This window comes from Miscanthus floridulus, chromosome 2 (genome assembly GCF_019320115.1).
Source record: "Miscanthus floridulus cultivar M001 chromosome 2, ASM1932011v1, whole genome shotgun sequence".
NCBI lineage: Eukaryota > Viridiplantae > Streptophyta > Magnoliopsida > Poales > Poaceae > Miscanthus > Miscanthus floridulus.
This window is the reverse complement of record NC_089581.1, coordinates 174890819-174914569: the sequence shown is the minus strand read 5'-3', so window position 1 is coordinate 174914569 and position 23751 is coordinate 174890819. Positions and strand designations below refer to the sequence as shown.

Here is a 23751-nt window from a genome sequence, read left to right as displayed (position 1 = left end):
GAGAATAAATTCTATTTTGGGATAGAGGGGGTACATGAAAGCAGTGTTGAAAATATTTTAACAATCAAGTTCGTCTCTGTCTGATTGGTAAGCTTAGACATCAGAATGGCATCAAAAATTTTGACTCTCATGGACACCCTCATGGATCAGTGCAAAGCATTCCAATCCTACAGCATACACAAATGGCAACCTTAAAGTTATGATATTTTCAAAAGATGGACAATAAAGACCATCTTAGATGTTCTAGCATTAGAGTATATACGTGCAGACACATAGGCATGGTGGTGCAAGTGAGCAGTCAGCAGAAGTCGAGGGTCAGGGGTGTTTGATCCCAGGACTAAACTTTAGTCCCTGTCACATTGAATTTTTAGATATTAATTAGGAGGACTAATATGAGCTAATTATAAAACTAATTACATAAGTTATGGCTAATTCGCTTGCCAGCGCCGTTTACGGGATGGTATGGAGATATGACGGAACTTATTCGTGAATTTATTGGCGTATAAAAGAAATGTATATCGAAAATCTCTTCCTGCCGGTATAAAAATACCGGTATAAAAATGATCTTAACCACATCACGAAAAAATCTACACAGTAGAGTTTATGAGCCGCGACGCCACGCTCTCTGTGACTGTGTAAATTTTACGAACTTAGCTTTTTGGATTAAATGTCACTTTAACGTCGGTCATATACTTTTACAGTATTGTTATCTTATCGTACGATCCGTGTGTTTTTAGTACAAAAGTTTAGCTGTCCTGTAGCAACGCACGAGCACGAACCTATTTGCATATATACTCGAACCTGTGTGTATATGATTATATGGAGATGCAGCGGAATTTATTCATGGATTTATTGGCGCATGAAAGAAATGGATATCGTAGAATTCTTTTTGCCGATATAAAATATTATCTTAGCCATATCACGAAAAAGTCTATACAGTAGAGTTTGTGAGCCTGCGACGTTGCGCTTTCCGTGACTGTGTTAATTTCACGAACTTTACTTTTTGAATTAAATGTCACTTTGGTCCCGTTCGGCTTACCCCATATTCGGTTTGTTCGGCTTATTTTTTCAGCCGGAACAGTGTTTTTCTCTCACAATAATTCAGCCAGAACAGTGCTTTTCAGCCAGTTTCTGCCAAGATTCAGACCAGCGAACGAGGGCCTTTGATGTCGGTATTTAATTTAACAGTGTTGTTATCTTATCGTGCGATCCGTTTGTTTTTAGTAAAAAAAATTTAGTTGTCTCGTAGCAACTCACGGGCACGCTACCTAGTCAATATATAAGATCTGTAAGTCTAGCAAAGAACGTGCGTGCATGTACGTTATGTTGGATTTTGATTTAGCTGGACCCATTTTATTCAATTAAATAATAAATAAATTATAAGGCTATTAAATGTTTTTTTTGAAAGTGAAACTACGGAGGGGGGAGTTTCCCGCCTGGATTGTATTAAGAGGGTTTAAGAGTGCGAGGTTACATCAAATGACTCAGGGCTAGCCTGACAAGCGTTTACACAAAAACGAAGAAAATTGCGCCACTTGCGTAACCCCGGATCATGGAAGCCGCGTCGAACCGCCCTTCCCGAGTGATGAGATTGTCGCACACACAGATGATTATACCACGAGGAAGTTGCCTTTCATTCCGGAAGATCGTCCCATTTCTTGCGTCCCAAAGCCTCCAGAGAATCGCTAACAGGATTGATGGCCATGAAGGCTTATCAAATGTTATGGTGCATTAATTTTCAGCCATGTGTGAGATTTTGATTAAAGTTGACTCAATTTAAATATTCATAATGATTAGACTCGGGCTTCCGTCCATCCGAACGGACCAACCCGCTCGCGTCTCTCACCTACATCATGCGACATCGCTTGCTCCACTCGTCCACATCGTGCGGCACCGCTCGCCCGCATCGCGTGCCGGCGCCTCTGCCCACTCTACCTCGCTGGTCACAGCTCCTTCTACCAAATCCACTACGAGGCGAGAGATCCGGTGGTGGGGACTGTGATGCCGACTACAGGAGTTGTCGGGGGATACGTGTTCTGCGTGGAGCTCAGGATAGCGGCGGCCACGAAGGGGTCCCTGTTGGCCTCGTGTAGGCGAAGTCGAGTTGGTTGATGGTGGCGACACCGCGACTGCTCCAGTGAAAGGTCCTAATATGGCTAGAGGGGGGTGAATAGCCTATTTAGAAATGTACAAATCAACTAGAGCAATTTGATTAGTATGACAAATAGCGAAATGCAAACTTGTTCTAGCTTTAAAAGGGTTACAAGCCACCTATCCAATAATTCTAGTTGCAATAATTACTAGGCACATAACTTGCAATGTTAGTACTCACTAAGAGCTCTCAATCTTGCTACTCTAAAGAGCTCCACTACATGAACTTAAAATAACAAAGCAAGCTCTCAATTCTAATTACACTAAAGAGCTTGCCACAACTAGTTTGCAAGAATATAAATGAGTAAGTAGGGTAATTATACCGCTGTGTAGAGGAGTAAACCTATTACAAGATGAATACTAAATCAATCATCGGGAGAATACCAAAGGGCAAGAGACAACCAATTTTTCTCCTGAGGTTCACGTGCTTGCCGGCACGCTAGTCCCCGTTGTGTCGACCAAAACTTGGTGGTTCGGCGGCTAAGAGGTGTTGCACGAACCTCATCCACACAATCGGACACTGCAAGAACCTACCTACAAGTGAGGTAACTCAATGACACGAGCAATTCACTAGAGTTACCTTTCGGCTCTCCGCCGAAGAAGGCACAAGACCCCTCACAATCACCACGATCGGAGCCAGAGACAATCACCAACCTCCGCTCAATGATCCTTGCTGCTCCAAGCCATCTAGGTGGCGGCAACCACCAAAAGTAACAAGTGAATCCCACAGCGAAACACGAATGCCAAGTGCCACTAAATGCAATCACTCAAGCAATGCACTTGGATTCTCTTCCAATCTCACAATAATAATGAAACAATGATAGAGATGAGTGGGAGGGCTTTGGCTAAGCTCACAAGGTTGCTATGTCAATGCAAATGTCCAAGAGAGTGAGCTTGAACCGGCCATGGGGCTTAAATAGAAGCCCCCACGAAATAGAGCCATTGTACCCCAGCGTCTGATCGCCCGATGCTTGCCACGTGTCATCGGCTTCAAACATCGATCGCTTGATTTCAACGGTCAAGTGATGACCAGACACATCAGCTAGAAAGTGATCGGACGCAGGACCCTAGCGTCCAGTCATTTCCAGTAAGGTTCCAAACACGAAATTTCACTGACCGGACGTATCCGATCAAGCTCGATCGGACACACCTAGCATCCAGTCACTCAATGTTTCCTCTGTGCGCCTCACGTTAGCGTACATCAGCACTGACCGGATACACCTAGCCAGCGTTCGGTCACTCTTCACGCCAACATCCGGTCACAAGACCGAGACGCGTGCTTACTGCTGCTACTGACCGAACTCTGAACCTAGTGTTCGGTCACTGCTCTACCAGCGTCCGGTCACTCTGTGAAGCCCTGTCTTTTCTGTCTAGAGCGTCGGTGGCACCGTCGGACTGTCCGCACTTTACGGGCGGATACTCCACCGATGAAGTTTCTAACCCTTGCTCAAATATACCAACCACCAAGTGTATCACCTTGTGCACATGTGTTAGCATATTTTCATAAATACTTTCAATGGTGTTAGCACTCCACTAGATCCTAAATGCATATGCAATGAGTTAGAGCATCTAGTGGCACTTTGATAACCGTATTTCTATACGAGTTTCACCCCTCTTAATAGTACGACTATCTAACCTAAATGTGATCACACTCGCTAAGTGTCTTGATCACCGAAACAAAATGGCTCCTACTATTTTTACCTTTGCCTTGAGCCTTTTGAATTTTCTCTTTCTTCTTTTCAAGTTCAAATATTTGATCATCATCATGCCATCACCATCGTCATGATCTTTGCCATTGCTTCATCACTAGGAGTAGTACTACCTATCTCATAATCACTTTGATAAACTAGGTTAGCATTTAGGGTTTCATCAATTAACCAAAACTAAACTAGAGCTTTCATCTACTGAACTCCACAGCCGACAAGCCTCCATTTCGTAAGCAACAAGTAGATGTTGTGCTTGAAAGTGTATGTTGTAAGCGTTTATTTCAAGTGTTACAGATATTTCATAAGTATGTTGCAAGTATTTCATATGCGTGTTGCAAAAGTAGATCGGGATATTGCATATGTTACAATTATTGTACGCGTATGCTGCAAACGTCTATTCCCAATGTTTCATTTATTTTTTCAGATGTATGTTACAAAAGTATTTATCTGGATGTTGCACATGTTTCACGTATATGTTGCAAGTAGTTTTATCTTGATGTTGTATATGTTTGTAATGGTTTCAAGTATTTTTTTCACGTGTTTTTTCAAGTGTTTAGACACAAGTTTTAAGTGTTTTATCTGTCTTCATACGTACAGTTACAAGTATTCCATCTGAATGTTTGAAAAGTAGATCGGGTGTTATATCTCCCACCTTACTTTCTCCTGCCTCGCCTCGGTGTCTCCTCCTCGTCTTCTGCTGTCTTGCATCCTTCCCAGACTATGAAGGGGGCGTGCTCTCCTCTTATCTATTACTAGGGCAGGGTAGGGATACCGCTTCGTTGCTCTGTTATTGCGAGCAGTTTGAGATCAGACTCATGTTGGTGGGCCACGACGTCAGCCCACGGTTGATGGAATTGTTTAACAGTTGGCTGCTAGAAGCTACGTCCGAACACATCTGGACACTAGACGTTCAGACGCTGGCATCTCCGTTTAAATATGTGATATGAATGTGTAACATGTGCAAACCGAACCATGAGCATGACGTGCACAAAAAGCTCGATCTAGCCAGGGCCGCCACTGACATGACGCAGTGCGGTAGTAGGCTTTTATCTATGTGCCACTATAATAGTTGATAATTATCTATAAGCCTATTAAAAAAGTTGAGTTCTCACAGGTATCCACTGTTGTGAACTCTTTTACCCTCCACGTCACTTCCATCAGATTTGGCTCTAACGGTGTCAAAACCGTGGTTGTGAAAAGTCCAAAATACCCTTAGGTCTGAATATACAATTAATTTTTTTGGGCATCTTAATGACCTCAAATAAAAAACTCAAAACTATAAAGTTGTAGATCTCGACAATATCTACAATTTTTGTATAAAAATTATCTTTATTTGATTCTATAAAAAATGATTTGATATTATTAATGTCTTAGAAAAATCAAAATTTTTGTACGGAATTAAATGAAGATATTTTTTATAAAAATATTGTAGATCTCGACTCTATTTTTGAGTTTTTTTCATTTGAGATCATTAAGATGCTAAAAAAATTAATTGCATATCTAGACCTGAGGGTATTTGTGACTTTTCATACCCACGGTTTGACACCGTTAGAGTCCAAATCTGACAGAAGTGACGCTGGAGGACAAAAGAGTTCAGAGCAGTGACATCTGTAAAAACTCAACTTTTTTAATGACTTATGGATAATTACTAACTTTTATAAAGGCACACGAGTGAAAGCCTCTTCTTGTAGACTAGTCCGACCCGTATGGTACTTTTTTTTTTTTTTGAGAAACACATATTACTATTGTTACTACAACAGCAGCTCAAAAAAGAAAATAGTGGGCCTTTCTCCTTCGGCCCAAGAAAGATTATAAGCCCTGTATTAGGCCGACGGAAAGATTATAAGCCCATCACCTACGACGAAGGAAAAGAGGCCGTTGCCCGTGAGGCCGTGAGAGCGACTACACCGATCTGATGCATGCAAGTGTGCACCAAACCAAAAGCTTCGCTCCACACCATTATGCAAGGAATTTCAGGCGCCGTACGGGGACCGGCACCAGAGAGGGCTCGAGAAGCCTCCTCGCTTCCTGGACCGGCTGGCTGGTCGACACGTCGAGCCCCACACAGAAGATTGATCAGAAACATCGGCCAGCTTGATGACTCGCAGAAGACCGAAGCGTCGCCCAATCGACGCGACACCCTAAACGTTGAAACCGAACAGGGCTCTCGTGAGCATTCCATGCCTTCATATTCCTATAAACCCTTACGAATGACAGTCTCTCCGCAGTCCCAACCCCCCACTTCTGCAGAAGAAGCTCACCAAATGCAAGCTGCGAGTCTCAGAACAGAACGCTGGCATTCATCAGCAGGAGAATATACTTGAGATTTGGTTGGATCCACATCCACATAAGATTTCGACACGAGCTGGACCAGCTACAGGGATGAGAGGGTAAGTGTTCTCTGACGGATGTTTTGGCGCATGCGCCTTTGCGTCTGCATCCACGGACGATACATAGGTTTGTAAAACACGACGCGACTGATCCTCATATTTGCTTCGCTTGGCTTGGCTTTCCTTGCATCTCCAGTTCTCCACACCAGAGATCTAAGATTATTCTCAGCTAGCTTGCATTGGTTGGGCCTCTGCACCGCTGGCTAGCCTGACCTGATCGCTACTGCAGCCTTGTCTTTGTTTGAGCGGTAATTTCTGCCGGGCAATCCTATGAACAACTCCGTCTCCACGTCCACCCCGTCGTCCTTCGGCTCCGGGTGATCGTCCTCCACGGTGATGACTGCCGGCGCGGGAGGCGGTGGAGGAGCCATCAGCATTGGCGGCTGCTTCTTGCACTGCAGACATGACTTCGATTAGTATATACCACATGCTTGCATCATGATCTTGCAGAAATTGTACGCTAGCGTTTTGGGAGAAATCCATGACTGTATGCACATAAGATATCACGGGAGGTCGAGGTAAGCACTATAATCAAAGCCTGTCGTTGGGTTGTTCTCATGCCGCATGCAGCGTCTTCCCATGGCTGTAAAATGTTTCCCCACCATTACCTTTTCACGTAAATCTTCGTTGCTCTTGTGCAGATTCATCTCCTGTTTGATGTTGACGCAGCAAATAAACAAAGCACAAGTCAGGAACTACTCCTAATTGTTCATTCTGATGTTTTTATGTCGCTGTAGGACAAGAAGCTGGCAAGAACTGACTTACCTTCTCCTTCAGCTTATTGACCTGCTCCTCCAGCAGCATTGTCTGCCATGTAAGATCAAATGTAAAGCTGTAAGCTGCTCGTGCTCATATGCATGCAGCTTAAATTCATTTGTTAACACATAAACTGTATAAAAACGACTAGAAGAAACTAACTAACCTTTCTTCCCCTGATGCAATGCAGGCTCTTTTCGAGTTTGACTTCCAAACTGTGCAGTTCTTCAATGGAGCATTCTTCCAATCTCTCACCCAAAAGTTTCCTGCATCTCAACGAAAATTAGTTGGTGGGCCGGTACATAAGGATATCAGTATTTGATAGCATCAGTATTTGATAGCTAAATAATTACCTTTTGTAAGCATCAAGTGCTTCGAGTTTCTTTGCCAGGCCCTCCGCATCAGCTTTTACATGCTGCAATATAAGTTGGACCAGACAATCTTAGTATCACTACTACATTAAAACTACCACATGATATATCACCTATACTGTGATGAATACTTGGCAGCGGTCATGCCAACAGAACCAGCCAATACCTATGCACTTCCTTGTAGGTCACAACTCACATTAAAAACCTTTAAAAAATACATTCAGCATATTTTTAAGGTTTTGAAATGAATGAAGATTCTCAAAAATATATTCGGCTTTTGCACTATTGTTTATTCAAGGTCTTATCATATCGACATCACATATTGTTTTAAAATATTCAGCTGTACATTAGTTGTACCCTGCCAAAGCTTCACTCCAGTTAGTTTTATGCTTCAGGTTTCAGTAGAAGCATCATCAGCTGGGAAATAATGGACATCCAACAAAAGTATATCAAACTCGACATCACATGTTTTTAAAATATTCAGCTGTACATTAGTTGTACCCTGCCAAAGCTTCACTCCAGTTAGTTTTATGCTTCAGGTTTCAGTAGAAGCATCATCAGCTGGGAAATAATGGACATCCAACAAAAGTATATCAAACCATTGGAAATAGAGGCTCATTAATGCTAGTTGGCTTAAGGATGATCCACAGAATAGACAAAATCGCTTGATAAAATCGACATTCAAGAATTGAAATTAGACACCATAAGAAGCCTAACAAGAAATATAACCATGTCACCTCAATATCCTGCTGTACTGTCTTGTTGCTGACATTATCCTTTGTGTATGTTCTATAACGTTCAATTGTTTTCTGCACACTGAAAAGGGAGAAAAATAAAGTTACTAAAATTATGTCAGAATTTAGGATACATTTGATTTATTGTGAAACTCACAAATTCTTAGCTATATCTTTGCATATTCAAATACTTGGATTTATCTCATTCTAAAACATGGATCACAAAATGCATCAAATAGCTTGGATGCAATAAATTCAAATTAGAATTTTCACGTCATTTTTTCCATGCTTCGATCACATAGCTAGTATTCTAAACAAAGATTATCCATTAAAATGCATGATGTGTTTTCTGCAGCTTATACCAGAGCTCTTCACAACTAGATAACTCTTAGTAAGCATGGAGTATAAAGTTTACTAGACAAGTATGGTCTTATATATACATGGATACTATCCAATTTAGTAGCAATAGTAAAAAACTTCTCACTCATCAACGTTTCATTTAAGTTAAGGTTACAGATTTACTCAATCTGTGGCATTATTTTATCAGCTCTGCCCCATCCAATTGTGTGGGTAACGTACAATCCGATTTCTTATAAAACTGCAGACCAAGTGGTATATTATAGGGTTTGTTGTTTTATAACTCAAGAAGGGGCAAAGTGGAACTCAACCAAGCCCAATTACCTATTGCACTGGTTTGATATTGTGCACAATCTCAGTCTCTCAGAGACATATCATAAAGTACTAAAAATCACTGAAATACTGCAGCCTAAGTTACAAAGGCAGTTTGGAGTGATGTGATTATAAAGGAAGTAGCAAGGAAAAGTCATTGAAAATTTCAAAGAATTTGAAAGTTGACCAGATGCAGATTGGTATTAAAATTATCATTTACAAACTTCAGCAAAATGATAGATATTATGTCTCAGCGAATAGTATTTGAAATTTGGCCAGAGCCTGCGTCCACAGTTGCTAATCAAGACGAGGATACACAACCCAGATTGGCCAACAACAACAAAGCCTTTAAGTCCCAAACAAGTTGGGGTAGGCTAGAGTTGAAACCTAGCAGAAACAATCAAGGTTCAGGCACGTGAACAGCTGTTTTCCAAGCGCTCCTATCTAAGGCTAAGTCTTTGGGTATATTACATCCTTTCAAGTCTTCTTTTATTGTCTCTACCCAAGTCAACTTCGGTCTTCCTCTGCCTCTCTTCACGTTACTATCCTGACTTAGGATTCCACTACGCACCGGTGCCTCTAGAGGTCTCCGTTGGACATGTCCAAACCATCTCAACCGGTGTTGGACAAGCTTTTCTTCAATTGGTGCTACCCCTAATCTATCACGTATATCATCGTTCCGAACTTGATTCCTTCTTGTATGACCGCAAATCCAACGCGACATACGCATTTCCGCGACACTTATCTGTTGAACATGTCGTCTTTTCGTAGGCCAATATTCTGCACCATAAAACATAGCAGGTCTAATCGCCGTCCTATAAAACTTGTCTAACTTCTGTGGTACCCTTTTGTCACATAGGACACAAGATGCTTCGCGCCACTTCATCCACCCTGCTTTGATTCTATGGCTAACATCTTCATCAATATCCCCGTCTCTCTGTAGCATTGATCCTAAATATCGAAAGGTTTCCTTCCTAGGCAATACTTGACCTTCTAAACTAATATCTTTCTCCTCCCGAGTAGTAGTGCCGAAGTCACATCTTATATACTCATTTTTAGTTCTACTGAGTCTAAAACCTTTGGACTCCAAAGTCTCCCGCCATAACTCCAGATTCTGATTCACTCCTGTCCGGCTTTCAACAATTAGCACTACATCATCCGCGAAAAACGTACAAGAAAATAATGTCTATGAAAATTTTGATCTTTTCAGAACATTGGAAACTACATTGTCATACCAAGAGGGTTTTCAAAAACGCTCCCCCCGCGTCGTCTCCTTGAGGCGACTCGGGGCGACACCCACCGCCGCCGCACTCAGGCCCCCCACCAGCGAGCTCCCTCGGTCGCCGCTGCCGCTCGTCGACGAGTGGTGGCGGCGGCCTGCGGTGCTGCTCAACAAGGACAGCCTACGCATCCCTTGCATCTCCTCCCATCCCACTCTCAACCATCTTTCCTAGACCTCCCTTCTTCCATGGCAGACGAGGGGACCAGCGTGGTGGCGTACCCGTGCCCTACGAGGCCAGATCTGGTGCCTGCATCCATGGATCTGCTCCCTTTGAGGCGGGCCCTGCTGCTAGCGCCGGTGGTGACGGCGATGGCGTGGCAGAGATTGGAAGGCTGGTGGCAAGCACGAAGCTCCGGATCTGGGTTCTCTGGGCTCGGATCCAGCGGCGGCGTGGCACACTCGGCTGGACGCGTGCTGCTGCGGCGCCATGGAGTTCGAGTTGCACGGAGCTTCGAAGTCCGGCGAGATACGGTGCCCCCAGCCCCCGATCTGGCGCGTGAGGGCCGAGCAGGCGCGGTGGCTAGCGGGCATACTGGCGGCCAGCAGGCAGCCAGTGGGCGCGCTGGGGCACGTATCCGGTGGCCTCTGCCCTGGATCTGGCGTGGCAGCGACTGGGCAGACGAAGGCCCCCGAGGGCGCCCAGCCTATGTAGCGCCGGGGCGGCTAACTCCGGCTCCCCTACGCGCACAGTAACGCCGGTGTGGTGCAGTGGAGGGCGGTCCCTGCGCGTGGCCGGCACTGTCTACGGGCGGGCGGTTCGATCCGCGGCTCCAAGGCGTGCTGCTCCGCCAGGGCGTGTTCCCAGCGTTGGAGGCCGGGCTCGGGGACCCCGCGTGGGTGACGCCTACGCTGGCCGCGGGGCTGGCGCTGGTGCGCTTCAACAAGGACGTGTTCGTCGGGCCTGTTCTCATGCCCCCCCCCCCCCGTCAGCGCGATGGTGGCGTTCGTGTCCTCGTCGGGCTCTGGCGGCGCCGCTGCGTGCGCTCAATGGCCTGGTGGACGCCATGCAGAGACCGTCGATGGACGAGCTCCACGCGCAGGGCGCGCCCGCACTCGGATCCGTGGTCCGTGCCAGGTGTTGCAGCCGCAAGGAGGTGGTGGATGCGCTCCTCCGTTGAGGGTCTCGTCAAGCACCTCCTTTGCCTGAGTCGACGCGCTATAGTTCACGGGTTTGGGGAGCTTAGGGGAAAGCCATGCACGACCCTATCTGTGCGACCGACGGCAACGCCCTCCGGTGCCGTTTACCTCCTTGGAGGCGTCCATGTGTAGGTTGCCCAACCCATGACTGTAGTGTTGTCCCTCTCCTCCAGGTGAAAACCTAGCTCTAGTTATCTGGAGCCGGTGGTGGTGGCGTCAGCGACGTCGTGTCCCTCTTGAGGGTGCCACTATGGAGGGGCATATTCCAGGCTCCCGCTATCGTGATGGCCAATCCGTGCTTGCTGCATCTGCTAAGCAGGTTCCAGGACGCAAGCCCTTACGGGCTTGGTGCTCTATTCATCGATGGTGGCATCCGTGGATGTCACTCTCCTTCTTGAAGGCATCGATGCGAGCATACCCGCTTCCATGCGTGCCCCCACGCGCCCTTGTGCTCTCCTCCCTATCTTGTTGTTGGTATGGCTACCCTTCTACCCCTTGGCCTCTGCAAACACTACTTGTTGTCTGGTGCTCGTCACTAACGGCTTGCTCTGTCGTTCTCTACATCACTTGAGTGCTTCGTCTCATCATATGCTGGGTGGCGGGGACCTTGATCTCCTCTCTCGATCTCCTCGTTCTCCTCCTCCTGGCGACCCTCCCCCTTTGAGGCTTCCTTCCCCCAAATGGCGTTGGCGGGCGTTGGTTGGAGCTCAGATGCGCTCTTAGGCGATGCTACTCACGACTGTCACCTGTTGGCTCTGACTCAATGCCCTGCAGCTTCCTGACTGCCATCTGTCGGATCCCACTCAATACCTTGAAGTTGCATGTGATGTGGAGCTCTTCGGAGTATGTCTTTGGTGGCGGCATAGGTTAGGAAGTTGTGCTTGCAGTCGCTTCGGCCACTAGGCAGACTTGGTAGTTGAATCATGTTGTGTTTGTGGTTGTTCTGTTAAGTGTTATATTCCCTCTCTCCTTAGTCCTTATCATGTACCTCTCGGAACTTTGTATTGGGATTGACACCATGCCCTTCCACCTCTCGGCTAGTCCGACATCTGTGGAATGAAATTCAGGTGGGGAGGCCTTTCTCCCCCTCCCCCCCCCCCCCCCCCCCCGGTGTTGACCTAAAAAAAAGAACATTGGAAAGTAAATGTGTACTCACACATGATAGGATCTGTATTCATGGCTATAGGTTATGTATCATGAAACTTTATTAGACAAGATATTACCATTTTATATAAGAGCATATTGTGCATTGCCTTGTAAATTAATTATAAGGCCTTGTTATATTTCAACTTGGTCTACAATTGTATCCCTTATCAAGTCCAATCAATATGGTGCTGACCTCTTAGAAAAAAGGGGATAACCATAGAGATTATATTTTAAAAGGACAAAAATACAATGTTAGCAACAAAATACAATGTTCGCGAGCCAAAGCACAAAAATACAATACATAGAGATTATAACCGCAAGTTAGCAACAAACACATCACATGCATATTTAAAGAGGAATAAACAAAATACATATGGATTTTGGACTCGTCTCGCGTGAACATGATGCCACGGGGTAGGCCGGTGGGGTGATTGGGCAGGGCCATGGTTTAAGGTTTTAGCATTTAATCGATGTTGGGCCATAGGCAGAGGGATATATGGACTGCTTAAAGTTGTATAGGGTTGAGCCGAGGGATATATGGACCGATTGCAGTTGTTGTCATGTGAATTACCTTGGCACGTTTTGGCTCGCGAGCTAGCTCGAGCTGGCTTAATGAACCGAGCTAGCTGGAGCTGGCTTAATGAACCGAGCTAGCTGGAGCTGGCTCGTTAATTAAAAATTCAAACGAGTCGAGCTTGAGCCGAGCCACTAACAAGCGAGTCGAGTGAGCTAGTGAGTTACGAGTTTTTTGTCAAGGCCTACACCATGCATTGGGCACGAAAACAGGGCTCACATTGATTGAAGGGAAAGATAGATTGTCGTGGCCAACGAATGTTGGGAAGTCAATCTTGTGAAAGCGTATGAGCCCCCAGTGATCCCTCTTAGCATTGTTGCAAAAACTCTCCATCTTGGCTAGCTAGGACTAGCTTGCGCTAGCCATGCTTGAGGCGATAAAGAGCAATGTTGAGGGCGTGTTGATGCTGAATTGCTGATCAAAGCCCTTAAACCGGATCTCCAACGCTGATAGGTAGTCTAGCTATGCCAAGGTCGCATGCGCCAAGTCCATGGTATCATCCTTAATGTCATTGGTGGCATTGGGTCCAGCTGTGGCAGAAGTGTTCAGGACATGATCCCCTTGTTCTATGTTGCTTAGTTGAGAATGTTACACAACCTCAATTTTCCTCGTCTCAACCTTATTTTGATCCTGGTTGTAATAGATCGCCTTGTGCTATGTTGCTTTCTAGGGAATCTTAGTAGTTGGTAAGCTTTTCATGAATGCTAACGCTTAAACCATTGTGATTTCGTTGCCTGTGTTAATGAAATTTGGTCATGCCCTCTATGGAGAAATGATCTAATGATGCATAAATCTCTCCAAAAGTATACTAAAGGTCTACAAACATTCACAAGCAAGGTTTTAAATAGAGAGCTAAGAATTTAGTAGTAGCCTCCTCCAGAAGATATAAAAAGCTATATCGGAATTAGCGTAACCTATTTCATTTAGCAGTTTTGTAGAAAAAATGAAAATTCTTAATTGATTGTGTAGGGAAAAAAAGGGCGTACCCAGTGCAGAGAGCTCTCGCTCTGTGCGGGGTCTGGGGAAGGGTGTTAGTGGCAAGTCTTACCCTCGCCTGTGCAATGTGAGGAGACCGCGACTCGAACCCGGGACCTTCCGGTCACAGGCGGTAAGACTTCACCGCTTGCACCAGGCCCGCCCTTCTGTGTAGGGAAACATATCGCTAATGAAATTTCATGAACATAAATGCTCAAATACATGTATAAAGCTATAGGGAACATGTCTCAAGGTCCATCCACTTGTACCATTCACTAAAGTAGTCGCCATACTCACAGCTAGAATCAATATTCAAAAATCAAACATTTTAATAGTTTATTACATCATTTATTAAAAAAATAACACAATGAAGAAGTATAAGTTATAGTTATCTAGAGTGAGCAATATATATTTGCCTCGGTCAATAATAGTGGTGCGAAAAATATTTCGCAGCTAAGCCAATTAGTGGTGTTTAGTGGAGCTATAGTGTAACACCTCTGGCGTTACGATCTTGCTTAGCGCCGAGATTTAGACCTAAGAGGATTTACCGAAACGATTTTGGCGGAGTTTAAAATTTAACTTACGTTTGAAAGTGTTATTTGGTGAATAGGTGTTGTTCCATGGTATGTCTGATAACTCAAAGATCGAATTTCGTTGAGTCGGCAAACTAATGATTGGTGTTTACAAGTGCTATCTTGGGCGAATTATATAGCGGGACCTACTTAAATAGCGCTTTAATATTTTGTTCCACGAATTAGTATCAAGTATGGACTATGTCCTGCTATGTTGTTAGTTGAAGTTGACGAGGTTTAAACCTTGTGATAATTAAGACAAAAGTGTTAATAGGTGTTAAATCCTAACGAGTCCCTCGTCAATTGCTAAGTCGGGGGCGGTATAGACGATGCTACTTTGGCATTTAAAAGTTAACAAAGATGATTAAACAATATATTCATGTTTTTGTATAGTTGATGATTCACGGCGAGTACCTTGACTTGGTGTAGTACGTAGGATGGTCTGACGTAGCGGGGTTACCCCAAGAATTTCTCGAAACTCCTTAGAACACGCAAAGAACCACGTTCGGTGTTCTGTTCGCGAACCGGCGCGCTGTGCGACGAACGCATCTTGGCCTTCTCGTATATTTTTCCCTAGTCATTCTTTGGACACGTCGAGTGCTTCCCTAGCTAGCTGGTGGTGTGGACTTTGGGTTAGTAAAGTTGGTCGAACCTTAACCGCGCAGTTTGGCAGCCTTGGCATCGCTTTAAAAAGCGTGCACGGCACTAGTTTCGGCCGTTCGGCCTTTGGCCGCGGTCACCACGCAGTCTCAGCGCGTTCTGCCGCATCTGGCCGCGCCGTGGCCTGCCCGAGCCTAGCCACCGTCGTCGCGCTGCCGTCATTGGTCGACTGGTCGCCCTACTGCCGTGCCTTGCCTCGCTGCCCCGCTGGCCAGCCTTGTGGCCGTCGGCTGCACGCCAGGCCCAGCAAGGTCACAGCCGCTCCCAGCTATGCACAAGCCGTAGCCGGCCGTGGTGCTGCTCATGCACATCGGCATAGGTCTGCGTCCTTGCCCTCTTGTCACCTCGACCGCTGTAGAGCTCATCCTTTGCTGCTCGACCCGCCTACCTCACCCTGTTCTCGACGTCAGTCGCGTTGCCGCCGCTGTCGCTGTTGGATTTGACAGCGCGCAGGCGCACCTTTATGGCACTGTCTGAGCCAACCGACGCGCCCTGCCGGCCACGTGGCTCCACGTGCGCTCCTACCCCATGCCCTGATCACCCGACCAATTAGCTTGCCAACTCGCTCAGCTCTGCGTCTTTAAGTCGTGTCGTCATCGCTTGTCACCATGACCGCCCTCCCCCTCCTCCAAAATTCATCGTGCACGAAGCGCCTCCCTCCAATTCCTTGCACTCACTGGTGCCCAAGGTCCACAGCTTGCTACTACAGTCAACCATGGTGGAAATCGTCCACCAGAGAGAGCGCACGTAGCATCTCTGTCGCCGCTGGTCAGTCCGCCGCCGTTACAGAGCATGTTTGGGGGTAAGCCTCCACGATCAGCATTAGTCCAATTACTCGCACTCTTGTACTGCCCTTGACCTGCCGGTGTCGTTGCTCGTTATAGTTTGGCGGGAGACGTCGTCGGAGATGGTGTGGCGCTCGGGTGCCACTTCGGTGCGCCGCCGCCCTTTTCACCGCGCATGTGGCCAGACCCACTCAATAGGTAATAAGTCAAATTGATGTTGTGCCGGTGCTCAGTTTGATCCCCTGGAGCCGGTGCTCACGCCGGTTTGTCCAAGGCGCTCGTCGTCAGCATGGTGACGCGCCGTGCCTGCCTCGAGGCGCCGCCGTCGGGCTCGGGCACGCGTGGTCAGGCCATCTCGTTCATCCCCTGCATCAACCCTTCCCATAGCGCGCCCTAAGGTGAGCCTTTGGTCCTTCTCCGTCATCGCTACCTGAGCGTTAGGGCGTAGCCTCGACGGAGCGCGCGCGCCATTGCCGCCATCCATGTCTGCACGCGGGAAGACATGCCCTGCGCGCCGTCACGGTCATGCGTGGTTGCGCGTGGCCCTACGACCTGGCGGGCACCCCTCCGCCGCCGCCGTGCCTCCCCTGCCGGTCTTGGCCGCCGTCGGGTCGTCCCCGCCGTAGTGCTCTGTCTCTAGGGGGACGTACCTGCGTGAATTAGGTGATAGACAGGGGGTAAATGAACTTGTCAGTGGGTGTATGAAATAGTAGTTGGACCTGGTCGTAGTTAGAAGGAAATCCGGGGGTCTTTTGTAAACGTCGTCAGCGTGCGGGCCGCGCTCTGCCTGGGCCGGCCTGCTGTCGCTCACGTCCGCGCGTGCGCCTAGGCCGCGCTCGTCGGTCATAGGCCTGTGCTGAGGCCACGCTCCCGCTGTGGCCCGATGCTGGGCCAGCCGCTGCGCGCGCGGGTGCGACCGCGTGGTCCGACGGCCTCCGTTGGGCCGTCCGCGCCGCCTGTCCCCGCGCTGGGCCGCCGCGCTCGTTTCCACCGAGCTGGGCCGGTTCGGGCCCAAAGATCCTTTCTCTTTTTCGGAATTTTGTTAATTTTAGTAATCAGCTGAATGTTTGGAAATTGGTAATAGATCATAGAAAAATCATAAAAATACCAAACCAATTTTGTTAGTCTCCTAAAATCATGATCTACCTGTTAGTATAATTTGTTCCCATAGTGTGATAATATTCTTAGAAGTTATATAATTAACTTAAGGTACTTAATAGTGTAAAAATATAAATTTGTAGGAATTAGTTGTGATAAGTTGGTAATAGTGTTGGATCTAAAATTTTTACGGTAGGCTCCTATCAATATTAGGTACTCACTATAATTTTTGTAGCTCCAGAATAATTAGTTTACTAGATTAATTATGGTGCCATATTACGAATAAAGATTAAATCGGTAGAATGAAATAAAAAAACAACTCGGGTTTGTATAACTAAAACATTGGTTGGGAAGTAACGTCTTATTCGACAAGAAGGATACGTAGACCAGCGCTAGAGCTATCTTGTTAGCTTGAGGACGTGATTGGATTTCTAAGCATTTCGGCTATCGTTGATTATTTACATCTATGCATTTGCATCAATGCATATCATATAGGTACGATGATGGAGCAACGGATCAATTGAAGGATGATTGAGATTTGAAGATGGTGTAATGGTATTCTCTCCAGGAGATGATACCATGGGCTTTCTATTCAGATGGTGTGGATGATCTGAAGATGCAAATACTAACTTTTGGTTATATATCTTACCTAGGCAAGCCCCGGTGCATAACCTCTACTATTCTGCAGTTTAAATTATATTTGTGTATTAAGTTTTAAGGAGTTGATTGAAACCCACTTGCATATATATCTTTATCCTATGAGTCTTACTAGTATTACATGATCGTGTAAATTGCTATGCTATAGGACTCCGGTAGAAGTCGAGTGATGGTTGTCACTCGCGAGGTATAGGAAATATATTACTGTATTATTATCACTTGGAAAATATAAATGGTGGAAAGAAAAAATGGTGACCGAGCGGGTATATGATTTGGGTACTGGTGAGTGTAAGAGGTTGTGTCGCCGTGGACACGGGGCATGACTTGGTTACACTGCTTTTCCCTGTCTGTGTCGGTTAAGGACCGACCGTTGCATAAGACGCTAGGCAAGTTACGGATTTATTATCCCGAGTACATACTTGTGTATGGGTGCTTGGAAGGCTTGTTGCTCTCTTGTCGTGGATCCGGCTCTTTCTGGACCGACTGTCAGGGTTTTATTTTGGTGGAGGAGGTCCTTGCACCGTACCGAGTCCGAGACTCAGGGGCGGGGGCTTGGAGTCCCAGTTTGGACGGGGACCTGTACACCCAGGACAAGAGGGTGATGGGTTGGTCCTGCTTGTGCCTGGGGTACAAGCGGGACGTGTGTTTTCGGGGTACCCAGCTAGGGGACATTGGTTCGTGAATCGCCGCCGAGTCAAGACGACTTGTCTTACCTCTAGCATCGTAGTAAGAACTGAAAGGTGAAAGAAGAAGAAATGGAACTGATTGCTTACCACTTGCTTGAAAGTAGCACAAATGCTTACATAGAATTGTTAGTTAATGAACCAATGCGTCTATTAATAAAAATCGAATATAAGAACGCATGCTTAGTAAAGCTTCCTGCAAATGCAATAAACCCACAAGCTAGATAACCTTGCATATACTTGGAGTCTTTTCTTTTCTCCTGTCGGGTAACTCTTGCTGCCTGTTGCAGGTGACAGATGGATGTTCAAGCTGACTCTTGTATGTGGATTCCTCCTGGTGAGCTCAGCGAAGATCAATTTGGCTATGGTAGCATGGCACAATTTTCTCAGTAATAATTATAATACGATAAAAGTATAATTGTTTTCATGTGCCTAGTTAGCACCCCCATCGCACCCCCCCCCCCCTCCCTCATAGTCTGTCAACCCTATTGGGCGTCCTATTTTTTTTCTGCACCATGGTCTACGCAAACAGTTTATATTACTACTAGATCCAGCACATAAACCACATCTATTCAGCCATCACAAGGCAGATAAGATGGGTGGATGAAACTACAGCCAGCATGAAACAAGATAGCACCACTCCTATCAACCCGACAAAGGCCACAATGTGGTTTGAGTACAAAATTCCTTTTTGCGTTAACTATGTGGGGGGAAAAACAGCAGGCTATATTACTTATAGATCCAGCACATAAACCACATCTATGAAGCCTCACAAAGCAGGCAAAGATGGAAGAGGCCCAAATCTAATGAAACGTGGATGATGTTAAGTAATCTGCTGCTCCCCACTGTATGCGCAGCAGGGCAGGCGTCGAAAGAGCTCCCCTGCTGCAGCACTGTAGCTACGGCAGGGGCAGGCGCCGAAAGGCTCTCATACCGTACTGTAGCCATAGCAGGGGCAGGCGCCAAAGTCAGCTCTGCTGTCACATCTAGTCATTGTAGCAGCATGACAGTTTGACATGTCTGTGCACTAGGATTAGATGGTTAGAGTTGTATATATAGCTTTCCTACTGTAACTCAGTAAAGGGAGCTAGTTTAGTTTTGCCATCTCCTCTGTAGAGCTCTGGCCAATGCTGGTGCTTGTGTTGTGTGTGCGCGCTCTGTTTTCACTCTCTTTTTCTACCTCTAGCCATAGTGTGTGGTCGACAACGTCGGTGAGCGGTCGGCTGACCCGTGTGGAAGATCGGTGGGGGGGGGGGGGGGGGGGGGGGGGGTGGGGGGGGGTGGGGGGGGGGGGGGCAACAGATGAAACTACAGCCAGCAGTAAATAAGAGAGCACCACTGGCCATCAACCTGACGAAGGCTAGCTACAACGTGGTTTCAGTACAAAATTACCTTTTTGGGTCAGCTATGTGCAAAAAAAAAAAAACAGGCTGTACTACTATAACAGATCCAGCACATAAACCAAATCTATGAAGCCATCACAAGGCAGGCAAGAAACGGGGGTGAGGCCCAGATATAATGAAGCGTGGATGAAACTACAGCCAGCAGTAAACTTGATGAAGGCGGCAGTGTGGTTTGAGTGAGAAATCCCATTTTTGTGGCCAAAGAGCCAAAAACAAAACAATATATGTACAGTGGAAGGTATAGTACACAATATCGCATGCGTTGGTTTTGTGTCCGAACAGCAAAAGAACTCAGAGAGTGCCAATCGTACTACAAAGAAGACCCATGGCACTGGAAACGGACCTCCAGATCGCTCCATGGTTTAATTAAAACGGGTTTAACTGACCCAAAGAAAGAGGAAATCATCCCTGTAGAGATCAGGGGCTCTACAAGTAGAAAATAGCTGAAAAATTATTTTCCTCAGGCCGCAGTGCATTTAGTGCGACCACTCCTAGTCAATCGTAGCCTGGTTGATCTATTGCGCCGTACGTGAACATATTTTTGCCTGTTATCAGGCCGAATTTTCCTATTGGCCAGACGCCTACGCTAGCGTCCTGTTCAGTTTGGCCTCGTTCTTATAAACCCTGACTGAATGGTACGACCCGCTGTAGTTTTATCGGAGAAATGAACTGCCTACATGTACTAACTGTCCTTTCCGCCTGAAACCACGGTAAAGTTGATGCAAAAACATTGCGAGGAGCAGAAAGGAATTCAAACGCACGCCACGGCGAGACAAAGATCTTCGGGGTGCAAAATCTTCAAACCGGTCAATGGATAAGCACAAGGAGAGGGGGAGAGGCGTGGGGTGGTATCTGCACAGTCACAGATGTTCGTCCCCCAACGGGTCCAAAAAAAACTCAAAAAGACGGGAGAGGCCACGCAGTTGCTACAGGAGTTTGCGCAGGGAGCGCGCAAGAATCCATCAGATTTTTGCAGGCTTTCAGTCCCACGGAAACCAGTAAAGTAATCCGAGTCCCACATCGCCCATTTACCAATCACCGCACCCGCAGCCACGGAAGACAATGGATTGCCCCCAAACCGAAAAAGCATAGCTAAAGAAAGACCACCGGATTGTCGAAGGGAAGACGGATGGGCGGGCGGGGGTGGGTTGTTACCTGCCGCTGGCGAATTCGAAGAGCTTGCCGCGCGGGGAGAAGACGACGAGCGCGACCTCGGCGTCGCAGAGGACGGAGAGCTCGAACGCCTTCTTGAGCAGGCCGTTGCGGCGCTTGGAGAAGGTGACCTGGCGGCTGGTCGGATTCTCTATCCGCTTCATCTGCGTCTTGCCCCGCACCATCCTGGACCGCCGGGGCGAGAGCTCCAATCGAATCGCAGCCGGGAGGGGCCGGAACCCAGCTCCTCCTCCCCCTCCCTCTCCCTCTCCCTCTCCCCTTCCCCCGGATCGGCTGGCGGCGGCTCCTGCGGCTGGGAGGAGACGCGACGAGGCGGAGGGGTTTGTTATCCGAATTGGGGCGGCGGTGGAGGCAAAAGTGGAAAACGGGGCGGGGATCTGGGGAAGGGAAAGGGGGCACTCACCAAAAATGGCAAGGGCGGGCGGTGGTGGGAGAGAGAAGAAGGGGGCGCGCGGGGGGGCGCGTAGGGTTTGGTAGTAGCCAGCCGCGCGCTGCCTGTGTGCTGTGCGACTGTGCCTGCCTTGCCCGCCCTCTCTCTCTCTCTCTCTCTCTCCTCGCCTCCTCGGCTTTCCTTTTCCGTCCCTGCCGGTGTTGCCGTGAGCGCCGTGAGGGGGGGGGGGGGGGGGGGGGGGGGCGCGCAACGAGGCTGAACGGAAAGGGGCGGGCGGGTTCGGTGGGTGCCGTTTCCGGTTGTGTGCGTGGGCGCTGCTGCTGGACGGAGACGAAAGGGTATCACCACCACCAAGAATGCGGGGGGAAGGGGAGGAAAGCGAAGGCCGGAATTTCCCATCCGAGGAAAATTATCGCGCCCGCCATTGGCCGGGTGCGCACTGTCTGCCTCTTTTCGGGAAGGGGGCCGCGTCATTAAAGCCCGACGCCTGCCTGTGCCTGCTGATCCTGATCGTTGAGCGATCCGGTATTTTGCGGGTAACCGACCGGCCCTCGCTATTTGCACGTCCGGCCCGGCTTTCCCCGACCCCACACCGGAACCGACGGGAGGGCGACGACGACGACGACGACGACTTCGACTTGACCCCTGGCCCTGTAATACGTGTGGTGACTGTCGACAGCTGCAGCTGTGAAGGGACAGGTGTGGAATGGACTGGTAGCACACCACTAGTAGGGGCAGCTTGCAAACACTGTACAGTAAATGATCTCCAAGGTTTCATGCGAAAGCTCAAACATATGCTAATAGTTATTTTTTAGATGATCTGCTAATTGTTATAAACAGGTTCAGCTAATAAAATAGCTAATTGTTAACAGGATCTCTAGATAATAAATCTCACTAATCGGACCAAATCAGATAATAGTAGCTAATAATTATCTTAATACTCTCTTCGTCCTAATATATAAGGCGAAGCCATTTTTTTATGTCCCATAATATAAGGTATGCTCTTTCACATACATTAATGCAGCTGTACTAGTGTTGAGAGAGTGAATTAAATGTGTTCTTGGTTTTTGAATTAGAGGTGGTTACGCCTTATATACTAGGACGGAGGGAGTAGCATTTTTCATTAGTTTTGTATCAAACAATCTACAGCTAATAGTTAGCTAATAAATATTAGATACGAGCTATTAGCCAGCTAACTATTAGTGGATAATAAAATTCTATCTCCTTCAGGCATTGTGTAGGTTCTAAATTTTCACAATGTACGGGGCAGATAATCTGTCTCCTCCTAGCTTGTGCGGATTTTTTTCGGTGTAAGGTTTTATATACATTGATTTTCCCAAAAAATGCCATGTAAGCAAGAAGATAGTGAACGATGAATCAAATGCTCCATGCAGTGCACTGTTTCATTTTTGCTATTTTTACATCAGTACATGCAAGAAGCAAGTTCCTTGCAAAGTGTAAAGCTATTTGCTCTCATGTACAAAATAACTGTAACACCCTCGGTGTTACACCGTTAATCATCTACTAAAACATGTCATGAACATCATACTTGTGTATTAATATATGTGGTGAAGTGAGTAGATAATGCATTGCAACTAAAACGATCAACAAAAATGCAAAACCAAAGTTGCTCCACGATTCGTATAGTTAACAAGTAGGGGTGTAAACTAATTTTTCTTGAACAAAAATACTATAGAACATGTGTGTGATACTTAAATAAAGTTGGAAGTGCAAACTTTGTAGATGACAATAAAATACTTGCTGTTAAAAAATAATATTGCTAAGTAATATTTTCAATAGCTTAGAAATGCAATTTGAAATAGAGTTCAACTCCAAAAAAACTTCGAAAAATTTCAAGCTTGTGTACAACTGGACATTGCTAAGTTTAGCAATTTATTTAGAGAGATTGGGTTAGAGGGTGATGCGGTGTTTTAGCTCGGCTGAGCAACCTCATGTATCAGTTTGATCGTGGTGAAGTCGGTTTCGGTTTAGAGGCAATGGTTTAGTGGTAGTCGCTACTTTAAAATCCGTGCACAGAACGTTCTCGGGCTAGCCTCAGGGCTGGGCGCAGTCACTAGGCCACGGGGGCACGTCGTCGTGGCGTTGGCACGCTCTGCGTGCGCACGCGCGCAGCCGCGCGTGGCCAGCCTAGCCGCCCTGACCCGACCGTGAGGAGCCGCCGTTGCTGTGGCTTGCCCGGCTAAGCGGCGTTGCGCCTACCCCGTGCGCTGTCGTACCACCAACCCACCTCGTGCCGCGACACAACCGCTGCCGCTGCTATCGCATCACGTCGCGCTCGGGCCTACCCGCTGCATCGCGCTGCGTCACCTGCCGCTGCACCTCGCTGCGTTGCGGGCCTGCTTTGATGCCGCACGCACGAGGCCGTGTCACCGTAGCCTTGCCATTTATGGCACTGCGACGCATGACCCACGATGACA

The 23751-nt window shown here is 47.1% G+C and overlaps 1 protein-coding gene across 1 annotated transcript; it reads right to left on the bottom strand.

Moving 5' to 3' along the window:
• Positions 1 to 6135: 6135 nt before the first annotated feature.
• Positions 6136 to 21449, bottom strand: LOC136535777 (MADS-box transcription factor 50-like). The gene is made up of 8 exons (XM_066528178.1): positions 21326 to 21449; positions 20905 to 21214; positions 8112 to 8190; positions 7357 to 7418; positions 7170 to 7269; positions 7013 to 7054; positions 6856 to 6897; positions 6136 to 6642 (listed from the first exon to the last, which is right to left on the bottom strand). Exons 2-8 carry the CDS (start codon positions 21084 to 21086, stop codon positions 6451 to 6453), a joined length of 699 nt encoding a protein of 232 aa, XP_066384275.1. The 5' UTR covers positions 21087 to 21214; positions 21326 to 21449; the 3' UTR covers positions 6136 to 6450.
• Between the last annotated feature and the right edge of the window lie 2302 nt (positions 21450 to 23751).

What these genes read in the sequence shown, in the direction of transcription:
- LOC136535777 (XM_066528178.1), bottom strand. Translation starts at nt 21,086, where the DNA reads ATGGTGCGGGGCAAGACGCAGATGAAGCGGATAGAGAATCCGACCAGC. An exon ending in ATTGCATCAGGGGAAGAAAG is followed by an intron (nt 7,055 to 7,169) that starts GTTAGTTAGTTT and finishes CTTACATGGCAG; the next exon opens with ACAATGCTGCTGGAGGAGCA. An exon ending in ACGAAGATTTACGTGAAAAG is followed by an intron (nt 6,643 to 6,855) that starts GTAATGGTGGGG and finishes TCATGTCTGCAG; the next exon opens with TGCAAGAAGCAGCCGCCAAT.